The sequence below is a fragment of the Ostrea edulis genome, chromosome 4, assembly GCF_947568905.1.
Source record: "Ostrea edulis chromosome 4, xbOstEdul1.1, whole genome shotgun sequence".
Taxonomy (NCBI): domain Eukaryota; kingdom Metazoa; phylum Mollusca; class Bivalvia; order Ostreida; family Ostreidae; genus Ostrea; species Ostrea edulis.
This window is the reverse complement of record NC_079167.1, coordinates 32,668,971-32,692,366: the sequence shown is the minus strand read 5'-3', so window position 1 is coordinate 32,692,366 and position 23,396 is coordinate 32,668,971. Positions and strand designations below refer to the sequence as shown.

Below are 23,396 nucleotides of genomic sequence, written 5' to 3'. Positions count from 1 at the left end.
AGGAGTTATCTCCCTTTGCTAAAAAAATGATTGATTGATTGAATATTGTTTTATGTCCCTCTTCAGAATATTTCACTCATATGGAGATGTCACCACTGCTGGAGAAGGGCTGCAAAATTGAGGTCTATGCTTGGCGCTTATGGCCATTGAGCAGGGAGGGATCTTTATCATGCCATACCTACTGTGACATGGGACCTCGGTTTTTGCGATCTCATCCGAAGGACCGCCCCATTTAGTCGACTCTCACGACAATCAAGGGGGTACTGAGGACCTATTCTAACCACGGGATTCTAAAAAGAAAAAAAAAAGAAAACTAAATTTTCATGAGATTTTATCAAGTGATTTAGAGTTTTCTTTATAGATTATGATACATTTTATGGATTTGTTCACAATGAGGTTTCTTGAGTTATGCTTTATCTTATATTCCAAAAACCCTGTATCAAATTCCATGTTATTCACTGGTTTTAGATGTTATTTTTATATACATGTAGAGTTTTTGTGAATAGATTACCCCCCAACTCAATGACCAATCATGCTTCAAAATACTGAAGAATTTCACATTTTATTTGAATTCCCATAATTCAAGTCAATATTCAAGCAATTATTAAAATTTAGTTGCCAAGAATCAATATTTTCCCCCCTCTCCAAGATTTGTCCTGAATCTGATGACACCTTAAGGTGACACAACCAGATCTGCCCCCCCCCCCCCCCCCCCTACCCCTGTATTTGATCCTTCATGGACTTCTTTTATGTGTATAAGCAATAAGGTAAGAATGTTGGCACTGGCAGTTGCTGTCAACTAAATATGAAACTACTTCAAAAAAGCACTATAAGCCCAAATTTCAAAAGATAATGTATAGGGCTGTATCTAGAAATTTTAACTGGGGAGGACCGAGTCTTTCAGAAAGTGATTTTAGCCATTAAGCACAGGGATGGAATGTTAGGAAACCATCAGTCACTCGACCTGCTACGAGGATTTCGAATGACTGGACAGACTCCGGGTCTCAAATTGGTGGGCGGACCTCTGTGTGTTTTTCATTTTCCATGTCATCGGGAAAGAGACTCAGCAGATAAAAGAATCTCTCTGTGCCCGAGGATACGGGTTGTCCTTAATTGAGGTCAGCCTAACTTATTTTCAGTTGAGATCCACCTCTTCTTTTTTGATGTAATTGTCCTCTAGTGTGATGCACTTTGACCAAAGGTGTTCAAGTACCATCAGCCCAGAACTGAAAAAGTCAGGGTCCTTTCCATTGACCCACTCCTCAACTGCCGTCATGACTTTGTCAGACCAGAAAAGACGTCCATGGACATCCTTTTTCAAGTTTGGGAAGAGGAAAAAGTCGCTAGAAGGTAGTTAATTAAGGCAAATAGGCAAGATGTGGTATTAATTCATATCAATTTCGCTCTACAGCATCCATTGCAACTTTGCAAGTGTGGACTCTTGCATTGTCCTGATGCAGCAAAACACCTTTAGAGAGTTTACCTCGGAGGTTTTCACGGATGGTGGTTCTCAGATGGTCTAGCAAGTTTGCTTAGTACACTCCAGTTATTGTACTTCTCTTGGGTAAAAAGTCCAATATAATAACGCCTTTTGCGTCCCAAAATACTGTGGCCATCACCTTGCCAGCAGATGGTTGCGTCTTGAACTTCTTTTGCCTAAGGGACCCAGGTCCTACCCACTGACGACTCTGAGCTGTATTCTCTGGCTCATAATAATGAATCCAAGTCTCATCTACAGTCACCAGCTGCAAAAGAAAATCATCTTTTGACCTAAAATACTTCAACAAGGCCTGCGCTATTTCTTCCACCTGAATTCGCCAATCAGAGTATACCAGATCCCGAACTTTCTTACATATTTCTTCGTCGGTGGCATCCAGTGGGTGTCCAGACCTGGCTTCATCTTCTATTATAGACGCTCTACCACGTTTGAACTCCTCTACGCAGAATTTAACCAGAGCACAAGATGGTGCAGAAGACCCATAAACATCGGCAAACTCGCTGTGTATTTCCTTGCCCGTTTTACTTTTTAAATACAAGCACCGAATTTTAACACGGTACACAACTTTAGATGAGAAGTATGCCTTTGCATCACTAGCCATGTTTGACATTCAATATCTTATTAAAGAATGACTCGATACCCGTGCAATTTTGTACCCAGGTATAAAACATGTATTGAAACAAGGCATGAAAATCGTGACCGTCTCAGTCAATCGGAAATGGGATAGGCTGGTTACTTATTGACTCGCCCTCGTAGAGAGGCTACAACCCGATTCTAAAAGAAATACATATTTTCCAATGTGCCATTTTAAAGTTATAGGACTTTGACTGACAAACTCTATATATTCCCTCGGACTTTATTTGTACAAAAACTTGAATTTCCTTTAACCTGAAGGATGTTCTGTGCCAAGTTTGTTTAAAACTGACCAAGTGGTCATTGATTAGTCTTAAATGTGAGAAATTTACAAATGACAGACAAATTTAGATCAGAAAAGCTCAAACTAGAGCTTTCAGCTCTGGTGAGCTAAAAAATAAAACAGAGCACACCACTTTATTATTATAGTGTCAAATTTTAATCATGCCACAACACCTAGTAAACAAGTGCTGCCTTACATCCCCAGGGACTGTATATATCTAACTAGAAGACTAGAACATATCTCTCTGAACACAGTCATAACATAAACATACAATGAAACTTACAAACAAACAAAAAAAAACAACAACAAAAACAACGAAAAAATATCAATTACTTGTCAAGCATACCATGCCACATTCTGTCAGCTTAAATTTCAACAAATTCAGAATTCAGGACCATGAAAAAAATATTAATGGTCAGTTCATCAAGAATCTTGTAAAGGGTCATCACAGTTTTGTTTATTAAATGGCAGTGTATAGTGAAAGGAGGTATAAAATTAAGGAAGAACAATTATAGACAACTGAACCACACTATACCACACAAAGTAGACAAAAAAAATCACAGAAATCTGTATAATGATGTACATCAAAAGTAATCAAACACGAATCGTTTGTTCCTGATTGTTCGTAAAGAATGCTACTGATATGTTAGGACATTTATGTACTGATTATCAGGGCTATACACAAGTTCTTAAAAAAAATGAACAGTTAGTAAATGTTTTGTGAAAAAGCTGAACAGTTAGCATATGTTTCATGAAGAAACTAAACAACAAATGAATGTTCCATCAGTTAACATGGATGCATGGCAGTCATGAAGTATGCATCTTAAGTATCACAGAGTGAAAAATTTGATGCTAATATTTTTGAACACCATTCTGTTTAAAAAAGGAAAAATAAAAAATTATTCCCATGAACTTTAAATCAGAAGCACTGTTGGATACATGGTGAAAATCTTTCAAGCTATGAAATCTCTTCTCACCATCATCAATTGTTCTCAAATGTGACAATGCTTCCCTCCCTCCTTTTTGTGCCTAAAAGATTAGGGGAGGTGTCTGTACCTAAAAGATTAGGGGAGGGGATAGTTTGTGGTTCTTGCTGTCTGTCATTTGTTCACAACTTAAATAAACCTTGGTCATAACTATACAAGGTACATGTAGACATTTTATTTTTGATGAACAGAAAGATTAATGTCTTTGCTACAGGTCAAGGTCATTCATCAAGGTCAAATTTGCAACAATTAATAGTGGCCACATTCAAGGACATTGTGTTTCATATATTTGTATGCAAGTTTAACAAAGATTTTAAACATAATAAGAATTGTACACATTACAGTAAAACACACTTATAATGAATAGGTTTATAACGAATTCATGTTTATTGCGAAATGATATTCATTCCTCTGTAAGAGGAAAATAATGAATATTGGACACAACGGTGTTCAATTATTATGAACTGTTTTACATAGGCCCTGGTGGTTCATTCGCTGTATTCACATGGATAATAAATTAGTTAATTTGCACGTCTATAAATTATTTGACCAGTTATCCAAAAATATTCAATTAGATATCTTTATAAACACTACAGAGGTGGGATAGTTCAATAGAGAGAAATCACGGGGACAGCCATGGCCATTGTTGACATTTATAAACAGTGTCAAGTGTTACGTGTGGCTGTTATTCATTTCTTAATTGAAGTTTTTGTTTGACGTGTGTGGTTCGAAATACATGATAACTAGGTTAACATGTTGTACATGTATTTGCCAAAAATGTTTTAAGATCCTGAAAAACCATTGAAGTCCAATGTGAACATGTTTTCTCTATCTCGACTTCAATCACATACTTTTGTTTACAGTCATACTTCACATGGGTATGCATTTCCTTGCTTTTCTTTAATTCTGTTATCCTACAACACTTGTCTTTCTTTCTTCGACATTTCTAGATCTTTTCCTTTCATACAAAAACATGTTCACATTTGCAGTTATAGAAAACTTCAGGACTTGACTAGACATACCTTTTGGATGAAATCTATCTAGAAGTTAATCAGAGGAAAAAAATACAGACCATATAGCTTTAACGCTGTCATACAATTTTACTACTCAATGACTTTGTCAGTATTTCGCCTTTTTTGACAAAGTGAACTTGGTTAGAAGTAATCTTTGAATTGAGTAAAACTCTCAACTTGAAAGTAGAACCAGAATGATAACATATGAAAAAAATGTCTATTAGTTAAAACTGTAAAATAGAACTGGTAGCTAACATCATAGACTGGAAAATTGTTACCTGATTGTATATAATTTCAAGACTCCATCAACAGATGCATGAGATATCTGGTACATATTACACAAAATGTGAAAAATTGCAAAACATTGTACATCAAAGATATGGAATTCTAGCAAATAAAGCAACAACAATTACCTGCCCATTATAGCTGCCCCCACAGAAAAGATTAAATTTCTAAATTGTATGAAAATTCGCCAGAAAAGAATTGGCACACTTGTAAAGAATAACATTTACACCAGAAAATGAGACACAGCAGACATGTTGATGTTGACTAATTTTTCTTTTGGAGTTTTTGGATGTCTATTTCATCTTTGAAGGCTAGCACACCAAGCTGTGCATGTGAAGCCTCGCTGAGAGACTTTGATCTGATACATCCCCTATACTGCTCTGCAGACAGAGTGAGGGGACAAACTTTGTCATGCCACAGATGGAAGATCCCCGGGTCTGTGGCTCGGATCACAATGATGCTGCTGCGCACATACTTTTTATATAGAAAAACATCCTCCCCACCCCACCCAACAATCCCCTCACTGAAACCCTTCACTGTCCTGAAGTCAGACAGATACTGACAAGTCATTCCGTAACCGAAGTCTCTCCAAAATCCGCTGTTCTTGGAGATCAGCAGCTGCCGCTTGACCGATGGGATTGTTCTGTTTACTAGGGAGTAAACCAGTTTGGGATTAAACAAACTAAACACTATAGGATAGTAGACCTTCTTCTGTTTTTCTGTGTTGATCCGGCACCTCTCTAAGAATTCCGAATTGAATATGATGTCTACGTCACACATGAACACAAGCATGTCATCTCCTTTCCAGTGTTCCGTGCCGATCTGGAGTCCCCTTCCCCGAGAGAATTCCTCCTTCACGTTGATAACTTTTATAAATTTATATCCATGAGTATGAATGACATTTCTTGTTACATTTTTAACTGTGTCCAACCCTTCCTTACCAAAGTACACAATAGTTAAGTAAATGTGCTTGTCAATAGAAATACACACATCCACAAAATTTTTCATAAATATCTCAAAAGAATCTAATCTCCCTTTTAAAGGAAGTATGATATTTATCCAAGTTTCTTCAGTTCTAACAGTTGCATTAACGGCTGACATTAGTGGCCCAAAAGGCTTAAGAATGGCTACTTTTGAGTATCTTCCTGATTCTCTTGAGTTCAAGTTTCTGAAATAAAGTTCATAATGTGTCCCAGAAGCAGGGTCTGTTCTGAATATTCCTTCAATGAAATCCCCGATGGTGAAAAACTTGGATGAATTTTTACGGTGTTCATTGAGAACAGTAACACCGTAGGAGATGACTTCCAGAAGATCCCTTTTCTTGGGACCGATGGGTTTCTCCACAACTCGCTTTCCTAGCCCAGGATCCACTAGGTACACTCTTTGCAATGTAAATCTGTTGAATGCAATCAGTTCATATTCATTTTTCATTTCCACTCCATGAAGAATTTCAGCTGCTTGGAGTTTCTCATTAAGGTACTTCTGAACTTTGTTGCCTTGATTCTCGGATTCGTTGATCCATTGTTCAGTCGCATTTTCATTCTGCAGTCTCTGAGAATCCAGTATCTCTTCCAGATCTTTGATCTTCCTCTGAAGCTCCTCGATCCTGGTCTGGTGCCTTTTCTCGGATTCCTCGATGGCAGCCTGGAATAATTCTCGGGTGTGTCGAGTGTGCTGGGGAACGGTCGTTGAAATGTCGTCCATGACAAGGCCCCATTTGGTTATGAAGACCATGGTCAAGACTGACAACAGAAACAGGAGTAGAAGAACTCGAGGCATGGATTTCCCCATTCTGATATCCGACTGCTCATGTCACCAACCCCAATCTCACCCTAAAAGAAAATAATATGAAAAAATGAACTCTTGTGCTTTAAATATCATATTTCATAAAATTACATTATTTTCCAAATCCCAAGGCAAGCAATCAACCAAAATTATGAAATTAGTTTTTAATGGGACATTTTCATGTTTCCTTATTATTACTATGCAATTTCAATGCTAAATTTCAGAGCACTGTGCCAACTACCCATTTTCCCATGCACACATTATTCTCGTTAACTATCATTACTGGTTTAATTTCAAATTTTAATATCCTTTGATATCTCCTTCAATTCAGGAGTTTGAAATATAATTGTAATGTAGCATTTGTCAAGTGAAGTCTCGTGACAGACATTATCACAAAATCAAATGGAGCTAATGCATTGCCGTATTTGTCAACAGTGAGAAGTTCGGGGATCAGCGATTACAGCAGCTCTTGATTACAATCATCACGCCCCACACCTCACACAATGCCAGGTAATGCCATGATTGCACAAGTTCTGAACTGATCCTACGATCGGTCGCCTATTTATTCTTTTATCATAAATTCCATCTCCTCAAATAGAAAAAATAATGTGAAGAATGTCATATCTACTGGAGACATTCAATTCCTTCCTGGTGTTTTGTATTTAAAGACAGTATGGAAATCACAAAAATCAAGACATGGACTGACCCCTTAAACAATTACTGATCAATTCGTACTTAGAGACAGTACGAAATCACAAAAATCAAGACATGGACTGACCCCTTAAACAATTACAGATCAGTAGGTTTATATATGGTGCATAAACATAGGTTTATTAAGTACAGTGGAGGGTAATTTTTCTATGATGGTTATACAATAAACAATATGGGGGGGGGGGGGGGGGGGGGGGCTTTGTAATATACTTTAATGGTCTCAGTTATGGGTTCAAATGTTTCTAGCTCCTGAACATTGTGGAGAGAAATTGGACCATTTGAAAAAAAAAATTCCAACAATATTTGTAAAAATATTCATGATCAATGAATCACAGTGTAAATTTCCTGAAGTTATAATGTTGTTCTATAAACAGTAAACACCTGCACAAAAGCTAAAGTTCCACTTACCTGAAATAATAAATTAATGTTTTGACAATTTTTTTTAATGGAGATCAAGAGCTCTAAAAACATTAAATTGAATAAACATGTTATGAAGAAATGTACTTTGCGGAAAGAGTTATAAAATTGATCTGTTACAACAATTTATTAAAGTTTTCCCCCTTGCGACTGCTTGCACTGTTTGTAATCTCGTGTCAGACATGTTCCATGATTAAAGGGATTAAGCTGTACTATTTTTCCACTTTTAAATTACATATATCAATACAAGCTATCCATCTTGTTCTGAAAAAATCATACATGTGCAGACATCAAGATTTTCACTTCCATCATATTAATGAAGTAAATTCAGAGTTAAAACATCTGTTATACAATTCAGCGATTAAAAGTATAATGCCTGTCACATGACTGTCTTGTACACATGTTTTCCAGATGCCTTTTGAACTTATATAGTTGGCAATTATTTGGCACTCGAAAATGTCTTCCTCTGCTGATGAAAGGGGATGAAAGCTCATTAACTCCACATCAACTTACAGACCACACAAAACAGTTATCAGAACAGCTCAAAATGTAGTCAAGAAAACTTTTCCCAGGTGAGCATTATAACGGTGCCTATATATAACGCAGGTGTTGTCCCTGTGACTTTTTTTTCATAGCAACAGAAACTTGTGGCAGTAAAATGTCTTAAAACAGAATTTAATGAGTGTCAGCTAATTTGTAACCAACATGTCAATTCAGAATTAATCTTTACTGTCTGCCACAATAGTCAACAAATTCTCATTTAATGAAATTCATTCCCACAGCGCAAGATAACGATCTGTGGACTACCCCGGCACCCTGTACTGCAAGACACCCTGTACTGTGAGGCCCCAGCCAATCTCCCACATCATGCGACCAAAACATTACTGGCACCTAGGACAACAAAGCTTATACTCAACAACTCAAGTCTAACATGTTTTAATTCACTAAAGGACATTTTTTTAAGAAGAAAAAAATTGAATAAAAAAGAGAATTCATAAATCCAGCTTGAAGACATACGTACTCCTGTCTACTTTACAACAAACAATGATCATGCACAAGCTCCTTTTAATCGGAGTGTTTTCAATGAGACAATTTGTACTGCAGATTAGAGAGGGGACTACTCATGTTTTCTTCCCAAAGGAACATGACAGAATCCTGGAGCACTTGCTTGTCTAGCCTTGAAGAGTGCAACCAGAGATCCCAGTCAGGATAGAATTATTTCATCAAAGGTAACCCAGGGGCTTAAAGACAGCTGATTACCACTGACAAAAAAACAAGAGTTCACAGTATACTTCCTTCCCTCTGAACATCAAAGAACCCGAGCTAGCCTTAGGAAGTCTGAGACTGAGGATTCACAATTTATCTACATCTTTATACTACTCTCATGTTTAGATGCAGGTCACTATAATAAATCATGACAACTGCCCAATTCACATACTAAAACCAGAGCACCACAAAACAGTCAGCATCTCCATGTAACTGGCCACATTTATTTCTTATCGGCATGTACACACACACTCTTTCACGAACACACACACATGCACACCTCAACATTTACTGTATCCACTAGGTTGCAAGGGGGATATCAATAATCTGGTATAGTTCTGAATACCTGCTATATCAATGGTTCCATACAGTATATCTTAAACTGTAATAGTTCTTCGATTTTTAATTCCATGAAATCCCTGTGTTATATATTCCACTCCACTCTCAATGCTCTGTTTGCAGCAGGAATTACTTAATTGACTGAAAGGTTAAATCCAATTGCCTGAATTTGCACTTATCTAGAATTTAAAAATCTGGTCAAACAATGATAAGGACTGGATATTAGCTGATAAATATGCTCCAGAAAATTGCTCATTAAATGAGAGATACCAAGCTTTAATTTACCTCCTACTCTTGAAAATCTTCAAAAAAATGGAATGATTTGTGGGATCTTGATGGTCAAAGGTCTCCCCATGGTGACATTGAAACGGATCAGAATGGGAGGATTATGCAACCTGGTATCAATTACACAGCCCTAATTATATCTACAAGTTCTATACCATCTTCATTCAAAGAACTTCCCCTTTCAAGGAGACAGGACATATCAGCAGTGTTATCTCAGTCACTGCAATAGGCACAATGTGTTCCTCTGTATCAACAGCTTAGTCTGCCAAATCAAAGGCAGGAACAGTTTGACTTCTGTCCTCCCCAGGTATAAGGTGTCATTCTACACAATCTGTGAAAATGTTCAGATTGGATACCCAGCCCTCCCTCATGTGTCTATACTTTGCAGAACACACCAAAATGATAGAGAATGGCCAACTCCTAAAGCTAATGATCGAAACTTCTGATTGCTGCAAATTTGCACTGTTCAATTAGAGTGATAACAACCGAACCTTCAGACCTGAGAAATTAGCAATTTCATGCTTTAGATATTTCAAATAATATTCCATGAATCAACCATTTTGTTGTACAAATGAAGTTTAATTACAGTCTTACTACAAAACATTTAGTGCATATATTGTTATAATTAATTAATTAATTACTAGTTAAACTGACTACATGCCCCCCAAGGGCCCTTGATTGGTGATTAAACATAAATTACTATTATACCAGTCTTACTATAAAACATTTACTGGTGCATATACTAGTCAGAAAAATTAAAAACCATTTTAGAAAATACATGTTTAGTTTTATACAGTGCATGAAAGAAAACATAGAATAAAGAGGTTGCCCTTTGTACAATTTGATCCTACATTGTAACTTTAAAGGTTATAGAAAATAGTGAAATAAAACCATTTAAAAGTTTCATTGAAAATTATATAACATCAGCTAATTGCATTAGAATTATTATGTTCTGTGAATCACTTAAGACTCCTTTCTCAATCCACACCAGTAGAATATACTTGTGTATCCTATACCCACTGTCTTGAATGTTTAGTAAATTGAATTAATATATTAGCTTGTAAACATTAATGGTAAAAAAAATCTCATTCACAAACATAGATCAATGGAACATTATCCTGATACATGTACCTGAAAATCAGTCAAGTGAAATTTAAACATTGGTAATCTATGGGGGGAAAAAAAGAGAAATTCTTTCTAGGAATAGCTATATAAAAACATGGGCTTACTGTGACTGTGTATATCCTCGTACCACAAGTCTGCTTTTGCTGTCCACCTCACAATATCAGGAGATCGGCCAACCCCACACAATCAGCCAATCAGCTCGCACCATATTCCACCAAGTCCTCCCCTAGTTAAAGCCTGTGTGTGAACGTTTAATATTATAAAAGTATAATAAGTTACAAGAATTTCCCCTGAGCTGAACAATACTGACCTTTTAGGAGTTACTTTAAGTCTTAGAGTAAAACCCTCTTAAATGGTAAACACTGTGTATTTAAATAACCTCAAAGTTCAAGGGGTGGCAAACGAAGAGTGGGTTTCATTGGAATTGTTCCATACATTACGACTGTTTCATAGAATAGACAAAAAAGAAAAAAGGGAAGCTGCATAAAGAACTGAAATACTGTACAATAAATCTCTTAGAGCTGTCAATTAAGTGTCGAAAAGATCGTTAACCATCAAAAACCTTAGGCAAAATTAGAGGGAGCAGACAAAGTGTTCGAGCGGCTAGGCTCAGATTCATGTAACCATATCCTGTAATGAAAAAGATGAAGCACCAATTTTATTACAATCTTATTGCTTAATGTACGGATATTGTAGTATATATTTTCACAAATTATACTTCAACTTGCACACTTTTCTCCATTATTTTTTCGTGGTGAAAGTTAACTTCACTGACACTTTCTATACCCAAATATCCCAAAACAAATACATGTACACAATTTTATCTTGGTAGATCTACAAGTTGATAAATTGATTTCCCACAGGGGTGACCATTAAACTAAGTAAAGCTCTACACAAAACACTTGACCTCCACATTTCTGTGGGGTGTCTCACTGAACTTACAAAGTGAACGTTAAATTTATGAATTAAATATATCTGATGACCACTTTAAGTATCAACTACACAAAACAGTTTTACGAGTTTTGTTGGTGATAACTTTTGATTCTGTTTCAGCCTGTGGTTATTAAATTTTGTGCACGTTTGACCTATATACACAACCAGTGACCTATAAGGGAGTAAAATAGCATACAATTTTTGGATCAACTCCATAAATCTAACCTGTTGTAAATAGGTGATAAAATTTGATCGTTGTTTAATTGTTAGACCGTTGGCCTCAGTGCGGATTATCTCCTTAATAATCAGATTCATATTACTACTTCATGTTTCTATCAAGTTTTCCTCCCTCCTATCACTGCACCAGACACATTTCCTAAAATTACTCTCCGGTAACAAAATGCCTTTAATGGTCACTCAGCTAACACAACCCTAACTGCATCTGATTACAAACTGAAGAAAAGATTTTGGAACTGGACCTTCCAGTCTATTGTTAGCCTGAAAACTATGCTTTTAGTTACCATCATAGGGACGTTCACCCTCCACGGTGAGACGGGCAGGTGCACCGGGTTTAGTCCCGCAGGGTTTCTCTCAAATTCCAATAGGGCATGTCATAGTTCATTGTTGTCTATTGTATTCGAGATTGAGGAAAGTTATACATCACAACAGGGTGACGAAGTTTTTAAAAAGAAGGTGTTAGAACTAAATTGATTTCGTTAGGTTTTCAAAGTTTGCGGGTATGAGACCCCAATGATTAATCATTTTTCTCACTCAGTAACTGGCTCACAGGTGGAGAATTGTGCATTTACAACACAAACACAATAATGGTGTTCCAGAAAACTAAAAATTTTACATGCTTAAAAATTTCAACGTTTACTTTACTTAAATTTATTTCTTTGCATTAACAGCTTGCTCTTAAAATGTGAAAAATGTCACTTTTAAATTCATGTAATGTCATATGATTTAATTGTGTGGGAGAGTCAAACCATAAAAAAAAATCACCTGATTTTAAACAGCTAATCAGACTTACCTGTAAAATCAATTTCATGAATGAAATTGGGATGGGTTCATGCTATATACTACAACATATATTCAAAATTTACAAAAAATTTAAACTTTTAACATTTTATTGACAGGATAAAATTTCTCTCATTTGAATAATATTCAGACCTTATAGTGTTATAAAAATAGCCCCAGACCACTTAACAAGTTGACCATACACTAGCATGCACTACCCTGTGTGACAAGCTCCTTATCAGCTTTGTCCAATGTTTACTAATACTACATAAATTGCCCCGGTCCTGACCCCGCACAGTTCACCAGCCAGCCTGTCACTTAATGTTATGCCCATCCTGTTCAAAACACACTGATAGTTTACCAATTTTTCATCATGGAATGAGAATTGCAGTTCCTGTGGCCTGATAAACAACCACCAGTCTGTCTGCATAGTGGCATGTTCAGTGTTCTCAGAAAAAACAACAACAATTAATTTACCATGCAGTTTGGTACACAGAAACTTTGCCAAGACATCCACATATATCTGTTGACTCTCCTGAACTGATGGAAAACGGATAGAGAATTTCTAAATCTTCCTTTCACCAATTTGTGAAGATAAATTACTTCATTGTTTACTAGACCTGCTCCTCTGAACACGGCCTTTCCTTAAATACCTGCAGAAAAACGATCCACATTTCTGACAAGGCCCCCTTTAACTAATGATTTTGTGATTTTTGTTGCCCTCTCCCGACTCTGTATTAACAGTTTGGGTATAAGGTGAAAGACTGGCAATAAAGTTTTCAAACTACAAGGGCTCTGCAGCTGCTTCATCCATCAATACTTTAATATTTTCGCTAAAACAAGTTTATTTCAAACTTATTTAAAAACAAATGTAAACAATGTGTTTGTGAAACACTATATGCCCCGACACAATGAACAAGGTCAAAAACTTTGGTACCGAATGAAAGGTATTGTTATAAGGAATCTACAAATGAAATATGAGAGCCCTATCACTCACCATTCAAAAATTCTGAGCAAGGTTAACATTTTGAAAATTTGAAACAAATTCCAAGGTCAAGGTCACAAGGTCAAAGATCATGATATCAAATCAAAGGTGTTGTCATAAGAAATCTATATACAAAATATGAAAACCCAACCTAAATAGTTTAGGAGATAATGTTATAGGTAAAATTTTCTTAAAAGTAGGTCAAACTCTAAGGTCAAATACTTTCGTAACAAAAGAAAAATCTTGTGTAACAAGGAATGTACATATGAAATACGATAGCATTATCAATCACCATTCAAAGACCAAATTTCAGGACAGACAGGACAAAAAATGTCACTAAGTCTTGTCTACTGTGTGTTATAATTTTAAAGACCAATGGGAGGTGATCAAGGTAATTGGAGCAGCAAAGTGTGAATTGTTTATATGGGTCTGTGAAGTACAAATTGCACAGACCGTCAGCTGGTAAACATGTCTTTGAGAATAAAAAATGAACATGTAAATATTTTTGATAGTAATTGAATATTCTGTAGTAAAATAATACTGTGTATGAAACAGAACTTTCTGGAATCATTAGGTAAATACCTGAAAATTTCCAAAAATGCAGGAATTGGATCCAATATAACCTCAAATTTTTCTGGAGTTTCAATCCATACCCACTCCCACCCACCCCCAAAAATGTTCTGGTTTTACAGGCCTGTGCTTTTAGCTAGGAATATAACATAATACTTTATCTGGCTCCGTCCAAAATGAAACTTGTTTGAATATACCGGTATTGCATTTGTTAAAGTAGTCCTTCATTGTATGACCAACCTTAAATTTTTCTTCCATAATTTAAATCATAGTTTAGTGTTCAGAGGCAATATCTAAATCAGGTCCAATCAACGAAAATATAACATTTCAATTTTTGCTATAACCATATCACAAATTGCCGAGTCTGCCAAATTCAGACCTAAAAATGGGTTTTATTCATTGACACACATCAACAGAGATCAAATTATACAATGATTCAAAACACACTCACCTTAAATTTATACACTATATTGTTTTTAATATCTCTGTTATCACTATCTTAGCAACAGGAATAGGTCTGTCACACCTAATCTCCTCTGCCAAATTGTACAAAATTTACAGGCATACACCAAGTTTCATTTAAAACTGGTCAGGAAGATCTACGACCTTTATACAAGTAGCCCTTGAAAAAGAATTCATTTAGACCTATTGAAACTTCCATCAGGAAAGTGTATCATGGCAAATGTCTGTTTACCTAACCTCCCCATACCTGATAAATGGTCAGAGACGTTAAAATTTGTGATCTTTATATAAAAAAAAAATCGTATATTCATTCAATTTCCTCCACTAAAAAGTTTTCTTCTCACTGAAATGCAGAGCAATAAGTACGGCCATTAGGACTTCTGGTGGGGTTAATGATTATGAAAAGTGTCATACTCGTTTGAGGCGGCATCCCTCTTTGTCACATAAAGTAAACATTTGAACAATACTGTAGAACTCAGTTGCTAGCACTGGTTGTTTCACAGGCAGCCGAGCAGATTATTTACACAAACTAATAAGACATTTCTACTATTTTTTGGGAGTCCCTTTCTGCAAATTTGTTTCCATTTCAGCTAATAATAAATAGGTCTTTTCAATAAAATTAAGTATTATAATAAAGTTTCTTATTTACTGGTAGTATATAAGAATGTTTTAAATTTACTTCTTTCATTGAATAGTGTGAAGATTAGTGGAAGTAAAGATTTGGAATTCAATGAACATTTTTCATTTTAGGAAATTCACTAATGTAGTCAAATGACAAAAATTACTTTTCATCTCATTTGTAAAATAAAAGCACCCAAACACTTTTTTACACACTATAATATTTTTCAATGTTCTAAGCCTAGATTCGAAACCTGTTCTTGCAGCAAATCCCACACAAAAATTCAACTGAAATTTTTGTAACCCGGATTGTTGTAAACATGTAACTTCAACAATATGAAATTAATTCATAGGGTAAAAAGTTCAAAATGTGTTACTGTCTGCAATAGTAACTTGGTACATGTTGGTACCAGTATACCATTCTTTGTTTCTTTAAATCAATCGATTTCATTCAATGTATTACTGTAATGCACTGCTAACTTCACCGATCTCAAACAGTGTCTTTCTAAAATCTGTGGTGAACTGTACACACATCAATTTCATAGAGTGCCAAATTAACATAAACCCAAATAACTGAAGACATCTTTAATCATTTGAAGACATCATCAATTCATTTGATGCATGCAACAATTCAATTAATGATCTCTTCAAATAATTAATGATATATTCATTTCTGAATTATTGCACATATTAATTGAAATGGTGACAACATTAATTATTCTGTTGAGTTAAGGCACACTAGAATTCAATTGTTGCTCTCATTAAATGAATTGATGGATATCTTTAATTCATTTGAAGAGAGCAATAATTCTTTTAGAGAGAGCAACTATATAATTAAAGATATCTTCAATTTACCATATCCGCAATTGAATTAATGATCTCTTTAATTGAATTATTGTTGACGTCTTTAAAAGAATTGATGCGAACATTAATTCCTTATACAAAAGCATTGTAAATAATTAAAGAAATCTTCAACTGAATTAAAGAGATCATCAAATCATTTATACCGAGCTCTAAATTAATTTTTGCAAGCAATATTTTCATCACATTGATGCTATCATCAATTGAATTGATGAGAGCAATACCAGGTAATTGAATTGATGTGTGCATCAAATCAATTATTACTCTCATTAATTGAATTAATGCATGCATCAGTTGAATTGATGAGAGCTTCAAATAATTAAAGATATCTTAAATTATTTGAGTTTATGTTAATTTGGCACTCCATACAATTTGACGTATATGATTGAGGACATGGTTTTTATCTCCACTGGGAAACAATTATTATGTTTTTCAAACATTTTTCATCCAATCAACTCCAAATATTTTACACAAAAGTTTAATAAAATACAATGGCTATTGTTTGACCAAACCACAAAACCTGATTATGTCCATAAATAATGATAAAAACAAAGGAATTTCCATTTCAACTTTGGTGATGCTAAATCCGCAAAATTCATAGCATCGTGTATTTTAAAATTGTGGAAAAGAGGTATAAGATCAGCTATAGTACATATTTGTGGCTAAAGATTGTGGCAATGGTCACATAAGAATTCTTTTTTTTTGAGGGGGAGGGGCAAATATCTTTTGTGAAATAGGCATAATGAATGAAGTTCTATGGACAATAAATTGTTGAATCATGTGTTTTATTCCTTGGTATAAATCAAGAAATTGTAAATGCATACAATGTAACTTGTATATTGCATATAGTACACATAGAAAGATGCCCAGCCGCTATTACTAAATGATTAGTTAAAAACTAAATCCTGTTTCAAAACCAACCTATTCCCAATGCAAAGATCTACAGTCCTTCAATCAGGAGTCTGTCCACAATGCATCTTAAACCACAACTCTTGATACCCCAAACAAACTTGTTCATAACTCTAAAATTCTCAAATTCACATGACATTAATACAGAATTTCACTGGTACTGAGCATTCATCAATTTTAAATACCAGGTATATTTTAAATCATAAATGTATATCTGATTTTACCATCGTGTGAAATACTCACCAGTGAATCCTGAGAATTTGGGGAGAACTTTGTTGGCCTGTTTTGGTTGAGTGGTAAGCTGCAGGTGCTGGGAGGAATTGACCTGAAGTCACACCAGCAGCACCGGCCAGGCACCGAGCACCATCTGTCAAAACAGTCTGCATTCCCGACTGAAAATACACTAGAAACTTGTAAATAAATCCCTCCCTGTTTATAGATGCAAATTGTTAGCTCTTCACTTTCAATTTTCCCAACACTCCCTTAATTTCTGCTGTCAACTAGGGGGAGGTAAGAAAATTAAATTTCCAGAACCATAAAGTTAAAATATTGGAATATGTATAAAATTTCCAGAACCATAAATTTAAATGTTTGAATATGTATAAAATGAAGAAAAATACATTTTTGAGTTAAAAAAAAACACCTGTGAACTTTGATTGAAATTTGTTGAAAATTATGTAAAATTCCCCCACCATGTTCAATCCACGAATGTTTCCACTTTTTGTACAAAAGAAATTTTACATCAAAATTACTACAAAAGTGTGCTGTATACATGCATGTACACTGCATAACTCTTGAAAAGGGGAATTAGCTGTCATTTTGTCAGCAAAACTTGAGTTCAATGAAAATTGCTTTATATTAATTATATAATTCAGTGAACTTAGTTTATTGTCAAACATTGAACTTTTGATCTTGCCCCTAACACCAGTATTTAATTATTTCAAACACTTTTTAACTTCAAAGCAGGCACTGAATATGTAATTTTGGTGATTAAACAAGAGGTACTGTGAGCAATGCTCACTAAGAATACCCCACGCTTACCCCAATCTCCCAAAGGGTGTTGGTAATAAGTATAAACTATCTCTTTTCTGAGTGTAAAAAACAAATGGCATGACAAACCGAACCATATTGCTACTTGATGTCCAGTGTGCATGACCTTTGACCTTTTGACCCCAAAATCGATAGGGAACATCTTCATCCCATGGGTAGTCCATATGTATGATATGGTGACTGTAGGTGGAAATGATAACGCTTTAGAGCCTGGAAACCATATTGCTACTTTGATGTCCAGTGCGCTTGACCTTTTGACCCCAAAATCGATAGGGAACATCTTCATCCCATGGGTAGTCCATATATATGATATGGTGATGGTAGGTGGAAAGGATAATGCTTTAGAGCCCGGAAACCATTGCGTCTACAGACGGACGGACGGACAGACGGACAACCCAATTCCAGTATACCCCCCCACAACTTGTTGCCGGGGGTATAATAATTATTGTCTTGCAAGACAATAATTCTTCCTCATATTCATGATTTCTTTACACTAAAAGTGGTTATCTAATGTAGTTTTATTAAGTTTCTCTTGTTTTTATACCAAATAATTGTTTGTATCAGTCATTAAATATAAAGGTTGCCATCACTTTCACAGCTAATGCCCCTTTAGGAAGTCGATGTAATGCAGAGCTGATTAAGTCATTGTAGCAATAACTAGCAACTCTGACTTTTGCAGCTAATGACATCAAAAATCAAAGTATTGTTACATCTCAACTTTAGTAGGTTTTTTTTAATATCATTTCTACAAGTTTTGTACTACCAATAATAATGAAAATAAGCCTCTTTTTTAAACAAAGTAGTGGAAATTTTTCGTTATCAATGACTGGTTGTATAATATCATCATTTCCTACTTCCCTTTCTCTCTTCATTTCTAACTTCCTTTCTGGCATTTTCCCAATGTATTTTAATAATACATGTTTTCATTAAATTCTCAATGAATCAAACGCCCACATGCAAGGAAAGCTAGTATCCTCTTTGTGTTAATTCTGTCTCAAATCTAAATGTAGATGCACTTTAGGTTTTAATTGTAAACCCACACGTGTGATCAGAAATGGTCAAAGTATTCCCAATCTCTCCCCACACCCACTTTGTTACATGTACATGCATCTTCGCTAGCCAAGTGTCCAATTCTCTTGAGCAATTGGCTAGTGAAGATGATTGTTTTATATCTCTCTGTAGGTGAAGTGCCACAAATTTAGACCTATGCTTAGTGCTCAGGGCTGTAGCAGTGAGAGTTCTTTAGCGTGTCAACGCTTGCCATGACACAGGACCTCCATCTTAAAGGTCATATATCTGAAAGACCAATGACTCTCACTTCTAAATGCCGAGCGTTTGGTGAAGGAGCAATCAATACCTATGTCAATGTCTTAAGTTTGACGCGGCCATGGCACGAGTGGGGCTCATACGCATGATCTCTCCGTTACAAAAAAACCCCACTTTACCACTGAGCTACCACGACCGGTTCTAGTGAAGATGTTGTACATGTAGTTTCAAGACTTCTTTCTTCACAGAAAATGAATTTTAGCAATTTTTAAAAAAAGTTTAACTTCAATAAGGCAAATTACACAAGTCTCTCCTATAAGTCATATAGGAGAAGTGTTCACAAGATTTTGTGACAGACAGACAAGACAAATGGATATAAAATACAAAAACAATATGTCTCCCCCTGAAAGAGGGGATACATAATAACTGGGGGAGGGGGGGGGGGGGCGTTGTGTGTAAAAAGGATCTCTCATGGTTTGCTAAGGTTCGGGATACAAAACACACAACTCATTGAATATAAATCATATCAAATCACAAACCACCGAAATCAGAGAGAGAGAGAGAGAGAGAGAGAAAGAGAGAGAGAAAGAGAGAGAGAGATTAACATGACAGAAACCAAATCAATTTCTTTCAATGAATACTACTTTCAACAGTAACAAGTTTCACTGTATATATACTGTGTATTTAACACATTTCCCCACCCCACCTCCAACAAGACATCGGTCTTTTGTACAACATGCATTTCCCCACACCCACCAAGACATCGGTCTTTTGTACAACATTCAACCACCCCACTCCAACAGGCTGCTCAGCAGGCTCTTTTGTACAATACACATTTCTCTACCCAGGACCACGAAGAATATTCTCGTCAGGGAGTTGTGAGATCAACAATCTTGGTTCTACAAATAAGTACTTGTACACTACTTGCAATTTCATAAATGTACCATGTGTTGTTAAGAAAGAAGCTTATCTGTAAATTGCATGACCCTCGAGACCTTGAATCCCTGCAGGTCGTAAGAACAAACTTAAAACTGCTTCTCTTTACAAATGCTTTCATCATTTTGTCACCTGTGGTTCATCCTGCCCCAAAGACTTATAATTTGAAAAAGCTTATATTTGTAGTACTTTTTAAAAAAATGAATTCTTTTAAGAATGACAAAAGATGTTTGTAAAATACATATGCGCCCCATAGTGCAAAATTGAAAAGGGTTATACACACACATCATTTAATTGATAGTAGTATTATCAATTCAAAATATTGAGCAGACAATATCTTCCTATGTCAAGAGTGGATTGACCATGTGACCTAAAAATTAACAATTAACAGGGGTCATCTACTCCTTATGCTGTACCAGTGTACCAAGTTTGGTGTCATTATCAAGCAAATAATTCTTAAAATATAGGAGACAATATAGTACTATGTCCAGTTCAACCATTGACCATGTGACCTCAAAATCAATAGGGGTCATCTTCTCCTTAAGATGTACCAGTGTACCCATCTTCGCAAGCCAAGTGTCCGATTCGCTTACTCTCATCTCCCCCTTGGCGGATTTAGTCGCATTTCTGACACTTCAAAATATCGCGCTTTAGCTTTCCAAGGCATCCAATCAAATCGCACCATACATACAGTTTGGTTTGAGTAATGGTGGCCCCCCATGTCTAGCCCGTGTTGTTGCCTTTGCCATGGCATTTTGTCTAAAAAACAAAGACGGGCAATTGTCAGAGAAAGTTTTGGGGTTTACGATCAACTTCTAGAGATAATCGATCATGTACCTCACCCAAATGACGATAAAGGACAGTATGTGCTGGAATAAACTGAACAAACATTTAACTCAGCAAAATTGAGTACAATATCAAAACGAAAGTAGAAACGCTGAAATCTGAATGAATTGCTTTGATACGTGATTACGCCTTAAACACAAAGGTGGCATAGCCTTCCAGCAAGTATGCACACATAAATAAACAAGAGGCCCAAGGTCCTAGAATCGCTCTTCTGATAAATTGTACAACTCCACCATTTCTATTCTTAGCCTCTTAGTATTCTAAATCTTTAGTTAAATCCTAAGAATTCAAAAAAAGTAGGTCAATGTGACCTACTTTTTGGTTTACACATTTTGAGAACCCAAGAAATATCAACTGACAAAGTTTGATGATTTTAAGCCAATTAGTATCTGAATATTGAAATATAGCTGTCAAATTCCAATCGTAGGTCATGGTGACCTACTTTTTGGTCAGCGAACTCCGAACATGCAAGACCCATCAACTGACAAAGTTTGATGACTGTAGGTCAAATAGTATCTGAAATATATAAATATAGCCGTCAAATTCCAAAAGTAGGTCAAGGTGACCTACTTTTTCGTCAACATCCTTCAAACATGCAAGACCCAACAACTGACAAAGTTTGATGACTGTAGGTCAAATAGTATCTGAATTATATAAATATAGCCGTCCAATTCCAAAAGTAGGTCAAGGTGACCTACTTTTTGGTCAACACCCTTTGAACATGCAAGACGCATCAACTGACAAAGTTTGATGACTGTAGGTCAAATAGTATCTGAAATATATAAATATAGGTGTCCAATTCCAAAAGTAGGTCAAGTTGACCTACTTTTTGGTCGAAACTCTTCGAACATGCAAGACCCATTAACTGACAAAGTTTGATGACTGTAGGTCAAATAGTATCTGAATATATAAATATAGCCGTCAAATTCCAAAAGTAGGTCAAGGTGACCTACTTTTTGGTCGACACACTCCGTTGACTCAAGATGCATCAACTGTCAAAGTTTGATGATTGTAGGTCAAATAGTGTCTGAAATATAGTAATTTAGCTGTCAAATACCAAAAGTAGGTCACGGTGACCTACTTTTTGGTCGACACAAACCGAAGACGAAGACGCATCAACTGACAAAGTTTGATGATCCTAGGTTTTACAGTGCCCAAAATATGCATCTAAAATTGAAAATGTGAAATTTGAATATCTGCAAAATTCAAAAAGTAGGTCACTGTGACCTACTTTTTTTTATAAATATGTTTCAAGGCCTCAAGATGCATCAACTTACAAGATTTGATGATTCTAAACCTCTCGGTATTTGAAATAACAACTTAAAATATATCTATAAATGATAAGCCATAAAATTCAGAAAGCAGGTCACGGTAACCTATTTTTCAGTTGACGCATTTCAAGGTCCCATGATCCACCAACTGACAAGTTTTGATGATCATAGGCTTCAAAGTGTCCAAGATATGCATCAAAATTAGTTTTAAAATAAATACCTGCAAAATTCAAAAAGTAGGTCACCGTGACCTACTTTTGAGACAACTTGACACAAGGTCCTAAGATGCATCAACTGTCAAAATTTGATGATCCTAGTCCTTATAATGACTAAAATATCTAAGATTTAAGGAATTTAAAAAAAATTTAAATTTAGGTCAACTTTGAAGTGACCTTGAGACCACGCCCTTTGCCCCAGGGTAATGCCTTGAACAATTTTTAATCTACAACATATCCTCATCCTTATGTGTAAGTTTGGTGATAATCTGCCCTGTGGTTCTTGAGAAGAAGATTTTTTAGCAACCACTACTTTTGTTTGTATTTTCCTGATTATCTCCCCTTGTTAAAGGGTCACATCCCTCTTTTTAGTATGTATGAAAGCCCTTGGGCCAATGATACCCTGTACCAAATTTGAAAGAAATTGGCCAAGGGGTTCTTGAGTTATAGCCCTTTTTCTAAAAAGTTTACGCACACCGCACAAATGGCCATAGCATTAGCTCTTTGAGCCTTTGGCTCAGAAGAGCTAAAAATACAATTTAATTGTTTTTAACTGTCAACTCCATTTTGTAAGCATACTCATGTAACAGAAATTATAATGCGTTATCTGATTGGTTAGATTTTGTTTTCGTCAAGAATGATAACTCGCTCGATCTATTAGATGGCAATTCAGTCGAAACTAAATCCAGCAATTAGATGAGAGTAAGCGAATCGGACACTTGGCTTGCGAAGATGCAGTGTACCAAGTTTGATGTCTGTCAAGCAAAGGGTTCTCAAGATATTGAGCGCATAATATTCCAATGTCCAGTTTGACCCTTGACCTTTGACCAT

General features: G+C 35.7%; 1 protein-coding gene across 8 annotated transcripts in view; it reads right to left on the bottom strand.

The window, feature by feature from the left end:
- Window positions 1-2,547: 2,547 nt before the first annotated feature.
- Window positions 2,548-23,396, bottom strand: part of LOC125672055 (chondroitin sulfate N-acetylgalactosaminyltransferase 1-like) — a 27,802-nt gene continuing 6,953 nt past the window's right edge. For 3 of the 8 annotated variants that reach the window (XM_048908131.2, XM_056162402.1, XM_056162404.1), the window contains 3 exons: window positions 17,225-17,373; window positions 10,731-10,863; window positions 2,548-6,530 (listed from right to left, as the gene is read on the bottom strand). In XM_048908131.2, the coding sequence (XP_048764088.2) occupies window positions 4,963-6,489 (1,527 nt within the window). In that variant the 5' untranslated portion in view covers window positions 6,490-6,530; window positions 10,731-10,863; window positions 17,225-17,373 and the 3' untranslated portion in view covers window positions 2,548-4,962. Of the gene's footprint in view, window positions 6,531-10,730; window positions 11,257-12,937; window positions 13,703-17,224; window positions 17,374-20,053; window positions 20,993-23,396 lie in introns of those variants that run through there. The other 5 variants (XM_056162403.1, XM_048908136.2, XM_048908133.2 and 2 more) reach the window with 5 other exon arrangements.